This window comes from Sinohyriopsis cumingii, chromosome 6 (assembly GCF_028554795.1).
Source record: "Sinohyriopsis cumingii isolate HCF-2022 chromosome 6, ASM2855479v2, whole genome shotgun sequence".
Lineage (NCBI taxonomy): Eukaryota > Metazoa > Mollusca > Bivalvia > Unionida > Unionidae > Sinohyriopsis > Sinohyriopsis cumingii.
Genome location: NC_142966.1, coordinates 55,596,440 through 55,603,905, shown reverse-complemented (window position 1 = coordinate 55,603,905; position 7,466 = coordinate 55,596,440). Strand labels below are relative to the sequence as shown.

At 32.6% G+C, this 7,466-nt stretch overlaps 1 protein-coding gene across 5 annotated transcripts in view; it reads right to left on the bottom strand.

Moving 5' to 3' along the window:
- Positions 1 to 386: 386 nt before the first annotated feature.
- LOC149796968 (uncharacterized) overlaps positions 387 to 7,466 on the bottom strand; it is a 167,933-nt gene continuing 160,853 nt past the window's right edge. For all 5 annotated transcript variants that reach the window (XM_089961651.1, XM_089961652.1, XM_089961653.1 and 2 more), the window contains 3 exons: positions 6,420 to 6,640; positions 5,325 to 5,504; positions 387 to 4,164 (listed from right to left, as the gene is read on the bottom strand). In XM_089961651.1, coding sequence (XP_089817777.1) covers positions 5,332 to 5,504; positions 6,420 to 6,640 — 394 coding nt within the window. In that variant the 3' untranslated portion in view covers positions 387 to 4,164; positions 5,325 to 5,331. The remainder of the gene's footprint in view (positions 4,165 to 5,324; positions 5,505 to 6,419; positions 6,641 to 7,466) is intronic.

Genomic DNA, 7,466 nt, shown 5'->3' with positions numbered 1-7,466 from the left:
TTGTAAATGAGTGGGTTGAAGGAGAAGGAAGGGTTTTCAGTTATTACTTGTTCTTGAAACTGTCAATATAGACAATACAAGAGACTTCATAAGGGCTCCATTATAAAGAATTTTAGTGAATTTTTGAGTAAACGTGTGATAATTTCTTAAGTCCAAATGTGGATGCATATTACTGTCCATTTTGTCAATCTGACAGTAACTATTGCTTTAATAGTCATAATACATAATGTACCCCTGCTATCCAAGGAAAAATTGGAAGAGTGTTTAATGCACATTTTTAATATGTCTGGAACAATCTTTAGGAATATCTTTTGTCAATATCTGAAAGAGTTCTCAAACCACATAGGATAAACAGTGAAATTCTAACTATAAACAAATGAGCAAACTGATATTTTAATGTTTATTACTTCCTTTTTTCAAATATCAACAAGTTTATTAAGCCAACAATTACATATTTCAAACATCAGCATTTGGACCAATATGTTTAATGAATACACTCTTAGACATAACAATGCATTATATACAATGTTTGACATCAATGGTATCTATGAAATGTACATGACTAGTGAAACATAACTTTCATACATGTAGCACACTATCTGTGGTCCCAACCACTGTTTTATAGCAAAAAGCATCAAATATTTAATTCTGATAGCAATAAAAAGAGTATGCAAGAACAATGGCACTATTTTTATTATTAAATGACAAAGAATGCAGGATATAAAATATCCTTGCCTTAAAACCATGCTTAACATTCATACTCTAAGCCAGGCATGTGCAACTACTTTCATGACACAGGACAAACAATCAATTTGTAAAGTCACATCATATGATGTAAATAAGCATATTAAACCGTGTCAGAGACTGCATCCAGCCCATTGGCTGTAGGCTATACATATCTGCCTTTAAGCTTTATGCAAAGTTAAAACATGTGGACTTGACACAAATATCCCTAACATTTTCTGACCAAAAGTTATCTGAATCTTAAAGATGAATAATAGGGGAGATAACATTAATATAAAGAAGTTGGAATTAATCCCCTTTCATAATAACCTACCTGGTTTTTGATAACATAACCATCAAGGAGATATTTTTACAACAAAATCTATATTTTGTTCATATCTACATCTTTTGTGCATGGGAATTAGCTTATTGTTGAGAGAACTCTCAACCTAAGCTAGGTCAAGACATGGAGAAAATGAATTTATTGCATCAAATCAATGTGGAATGAAAGCATTGTTGTTTCTCTAATATTTTTTATATATCTGCAATGCATCCTGTCTTTTGACATCTATTCTTTCTTATACAGATTAAAATAAATAAAAATTTAATAATCAACTGAAAAAATATAGCTAAATGATAACTCATCCTGTATTCATATTGCTATTATTTTACAGAATCTTAAAAACAATTATTCAAATATTTTGTTCATAAAGAAAAGCATTTCTTGTAGAATATATCCTTTTTTCAACTTTCTTATAAATTCATCAACTCAAACAAGACAATTTGCACATAAAATTATTACAAAACCGAAGACTTTTAAAAAATTAAACCAATGAAGATAAAACTTATACAGGTATTCTAAACAAGAATATGGAAATGAATGAACCTTTCCTCTGCAAATTATTGCAGATTTCTTCCATTTATTCATAACTTAACATATCACAGCTAAACCATTCACTAATATAAAAACCGAATCAAGGATCTACAAACTTAAGAATTCTTACAACATTCACAGAGTAGACATGTTGATAAACATCTGTAGCAACATCTAATGACTGTGTTCAAATTATATTTTTAAAATATGCTTAACATTTGCTATAACGATTCCAACTGCAACTTCAAAGAGCCTACAAGAGCAAAACCTATCCCAGTACTCATCCTAACAGAAGAAAATGAAGATTTTCTTTCAGAATGGAAACAATAAAATGACATGATACGTACACAGTAAAGTTTTCCATATTGACTTTCTTTCAGAAAAAATAAGCTCAACTTAAATGAAAGTGATATCATGTGTTTTCAATGAATGGAAAATATTTATAAAATACATAAAATTTTACTGAATTTTTTTGACCCAGAGGTTATTTCGTAAGTGTCAAAAGAAATATCAAGCACTAAATTTGGCACATGTATAACTATATCTTTAGCAGCTTACAATACATAAAAACAAAGTAATTCTTCTATCCAGTATTGACACTATATTATACAATTTCTAATTATCTGTTAATGATTGTAACAATTAATCACAATGAAATAAAAAGAAAATAAATATATTTTATTGCTGGTGCACCACATAAAAACAAGTCCTGAAACAACATTAACTTATTACTCATTGTTACAACATCTGTAATTTTGGTGCATGCAAAATGATTTTGAAAAGTATGAATTAAAACAACAAGAAATATACGCTTGAGTAATGTCATGGTTATTCATTAACATACAAAAAGAGTGATTTCTTGTACCGAAATGGCTCCAAAACATGTCAAGGAAAATAATCAAAATAAAGAAGATTCAAAAGTCTCTCTCTAAATTCATTGGTAGTGTAATAGTTTACTAATAATTTCAATTTACAACTGGGATTAGATTTCAATGTCATCTAGAGGCAGCCATGTGTAATTCTAGTCCAATTTTTTTTGAAGAATTCTTTTGAGCTCCACATGTACGCAAAGGAAATCATTCTCATATTGAAAAGGTTTTCAATTCTTGACATGACAAAGTTATATAAAAAAAACAATGAAAAATGTTTAAAAAAAGATTGAATTTCACTTAAAAACAACAGGATACCAGAATGAACTAGATGAACAATAATTGTTTGACCCTTATTCTGAAAGTATGTAAATCTGTTTTCAGTCAACTGACCACAAATATTTTCATTCTTTGATTGAGGCATTCGTTTTTCTCTTTCATTAAATGAAAGTTCCCTTGATCAACTGTTTCTACATGTCACATGATTGATAACAGCACAACAGTGTACATACAATGTTACCTAAAGGCAAAAAGTATGAACAAACTATACATACAAATATCCATTTAAAGACTGTACCATACACACTTACTTAAAAGGCAAAGCCAACTACAAAACAACATGGACCCTTATCTACCATCACATAATATACTGGTAGATCAAGGTCTATGCTGTTTGTTCTACCGATTATTCCTAACAAAATGCACAGATCCAGATCTGCCATCACATCATGTGATAGGAGATCTGGATCTGTGCAGTTTGCAGTTGGAATTGTCTTTTAAGCGAGTGCATATGGTATTAATTTTCTTGGGCTGATAATTCTCACTGGTTTTCATCCATAAACCTAACACATGAATTAACAAAAAATACACCAAGACACTAATAAGAAACACTTCATACTAAGTCAACAGTTTTTCTCATTAACACTTAAAGAATATATTTCCTATTTACAACAATGCTTGTGAACATACCAACTCACAATCCACTGTTACAAAATAAGTGGTGACAAAAATATCCAATTTGATACATACTTGACATTAATATTATTTTCAAGAACAAAATGTCTCCTCGGTTAAAACAAAAATACAAATAAACCTTGAATATATGTAACAAAAGGATGGAATAGTATCATGATTGTGTTTGAATAATACTATTCAAATAAAATTTGGTAAATTATGACACTCCTGTATATTAGGATAACTACTGTCATTTATAGTGCTGCTGATATTTAAAGTTGTTAAGTTTCTAGATTAAAAGTTCATCATAAACACCTGTGGAACTTCATATATTTTGTCAATATGATTATGTCGATTCTGTGAATCGAAGATGGTTGGCAGCATTCAAACTTTATGTTTTAGACATGGGCATAATTTCTCTATGCACAGCTATATACACAATTTCACAATATCTGTGCAGAAATTCACTTGATTCCTTCCAACAACTGATCTGCAGTAAACAGCTGTTACTTGTGAAAGGAAACTTGATCAGGAAAAAGACAATGCTTAATGGAAAAAATGGTTTCTGTTCCATCACCAAGTCAGTCTCCCATGTTTCCCTTCTGCAGCCTTTCAGGACAGCTGTCCGAGACAGAAAATCCCAATCAAATGATGGGAACCTCAAGACCAACTGGCAGACAGGTTCCATGACAACAATTCCATAAGCGTTAGCCTGACAACCAAACACCAGACATCTGGTCTGACCTAAAATGAAGAGAATAATGTTAAAGGGATGAATATGACTTGGCGTACACCACTCTACAACTAAATGGACCTGACACAGTAATTTTAAAAGGATGCTGATGCCTGCAGTAAACCGTATCCAGTATAAAATGCATACAACAGACCTGCCAACTCTAACAAGATTGTCTGAGTCAGGCTGTTGATTTTCTTCTCCAAAGTTTGACCAGTTTTCGGAAAGGTGTAACAGAATATCATGCACTCCTACTGTAGGTTGGAAAACATGTATTCAAAAAGTTTTGTATTCGAAAGCAATGCAGCGACAGTAAACATTATATTCAACTGAAAGGTTTCTAGATGCAGGAGATCAAGTCATGCCAAAGACTTATACAAATGATCCTAACAGCAACCTTGATTGGTGCTCTGCATTAAGAGGTTAGTGTTCAGACTAGTTGGCCTTGTGTCAGGACAATGTGACTGGGTGGGACATGATGATACATGTCTGCAACATAATGCCACAGTGTTAGACATAACTATAAACTGCCAAACTGCAGACATCTTGGAAATATGACTAAAATTGTTAAAGCTACATTAAAATTGAAGAAAGAAAGAAAAAAACACACAAACATGTATCGCTTGCTGATACCATTTTTTAAAAAAAACTTCTATAATCAACAATTTGATCATGCAGATGCTTTGCATGAAATAATATGTGCTGTTTAAAGCATCTCAAGTACTACTGTAAAGTCTTTTTCCCTGACAACTCCACTAAGTCTAATATAAAACCTGGACATGTAACACACATCCAGTGTAAAATGCACCCTAATGTAAGCTGTAGACCCAGATCAGCAATCACATGACACACTGACACATTATGTCTATGATAAAATTATAAAACAGAATGAACCATAATATCTATCTTATCCTAAATAGTAGAATACTAAATAGTAAACCAAAGTTCTTCGCTTGCAATGAACTGAGAATCCTTTTCTCCACATCGCATTAAGGGATCGTTGTATATAATAAGGAAATCATTACACTCCAAGGATTGAAATGAGTAATATATGTAAATATTCATTTTTAAAAAAACCAACAAAGTTATTTTGCTTTAACTGTGGAAATTCTGTAAACTGATATTAGCTCTAGATTTCCATTACCAATCAATCGAAAAAGTGGATACATACCAATCTCTCAATGTCTCTTCATGTGGAGGGACAAATGGTCAGAGCGGGAAAATGCTCTGTCACACACATTGCACTTGAAAGGCTTGTCCCCAGTGTGCTTTCGGAAGTGCCGTGTCAGCTCATCTGACCGTGCAAACCTCCAAGTGCATCCCTCCCAGTGACAAATATATGGCTTCTCACCTGCATACATACAAAGAAACAGTTAATGATTTAGATATAATAATCTTAAAAATATAATTATTCAGCTAAACGGTATAATTTACAGATAAATGTGGACAATGATGGGTGCCTCTTGAACTGTTTCTGTAAAGGAAAAATATCTGCCTACTCCCCACCCAAAAAAATGCATTGGGGGATGCAAGGTTCATGCACTTAGAGAAGCTTGATATCAAATGTATGTACTAAGGTATGCAAATATAAACCCCAAAACTGCATTTTTCAATAGACCATCATTATATTTATGATCATAAATAATTTCCCATACTCAGAGCATAAATATCTTCAGAGTTCAAACTCTTCAGCAATATCACATTGTCTTCATCAGCGACTAATGTTGATCACGTGACCTATATTATTAGGTCATAGGTCATGTGATATGAGGAGACTGGTTTAGATGGGTGGTAATTCAAGCCCCTCATCCCTGTTTAGTGTTGGCCTCAGCTGTCATATTTCAAATGCTTCCTTCACCTTCCTTTTCCATATAGTGTCTTCTGATGCGATCACTTTGGTTTGATTTGGGATAATGGGAATGTCCCATATAGCTATATTCATGTGTGATATTGCTGAAAATTTTTAATTATGAAGATATTTATGCTCTAAAAATGTGAAATTACTACTGACCATAAATTATCCAGAGCTAGAAGCAACCTTTTCAGTTGTATCATTATATTTACCAACAAAAGAAAAGAAAAATATGACCAAGTATGCCATAAATACAATAGGAATATGAATTGGCTGCCACTTACATGAGAGGGATTGTATGAAATCATATATTTCCTAACACAAACTTAATATTTTGAGATTGTTCGAATAAGTAAACAACTAAGGGCATACTGGATAACATTTCTAAGGATCAAGATCAGTCAAACTCATTACCTGTATGTGTTCTGCGATGTGCTTTGAGATGTGAACTCTTGGTGTAAACCTTATTACAGCCTTCAAAATCACAGCGATGAACTCGTCTCTTTTTCTGGCTCTCGGCATATGCATCTGCCACAGAGGACACTGATGATGAGACTGGATATGTGGGTAGTGATGAAGGTGGGGGTGGGGAGGGCCGGCTGGGGGAGGCACTCTTTGATAGACATTGATACTGTCTGCAAAAGCAAAACAACAGATATTTCTATTTTTTGCTATTAATGTATCACTGGTATCGTATTTCAGGAAATTTTTCATACACAAAAAAATAATTATTACTTTCAGTGTACGAACTATTATATATAAAATAAATAATTATCATTTTGTGGTACTGACCGTGTACGAAAATAAAGTCATCATACCCAAAAAAGTTCTACAGAACACATGCTACTCAACAACCTAACAGTACAAACATACAAAATAAACATATTTTCGGTCTCATTCTGCTCAAGAATCCAGTTACAATAAAAAATAAAAGTACTCAAAAAGATTTTTGTTTTGTTTTTAGAGAGAAAGAGAGAGAAATAGAGAGAGAGCATAATGTATCAGAGTGCAAGCTCATCTGCATTTAGAGCATATTTCTTTGTAGCTGTTATGGTGTGTAATGTTGGCAAAATGATTTAGATGGCCTGAACATGTATGGGTATTATTTAATGGTAAATTGTATGCAACGGTACGAGTCCACATTGTCAAGAAACAAAGTGCAACTTGTATTCTTAAAACAACCTCATTTTTAAATTACAACAAAAACTATATTCCATTATCAACAAACAACTCTAAATTAACAATTAATTCTTGTTGTAATTATGATATACATTGTCACAATAACCACATGGCTATGCAGTGTTATTTACACGCTAATTAAATAGGTTTAGAGCTTTGGTTATATAGCTGAAACCAGATAGAGGGCAAGATTTGACAAAAGAGGTCAAATCAGTGAGGTTGCCAGCAGGGAAATGAGGCTCTCTTTAGGGAAATGAAAATCTGTCAATGTGCTATTGAGGC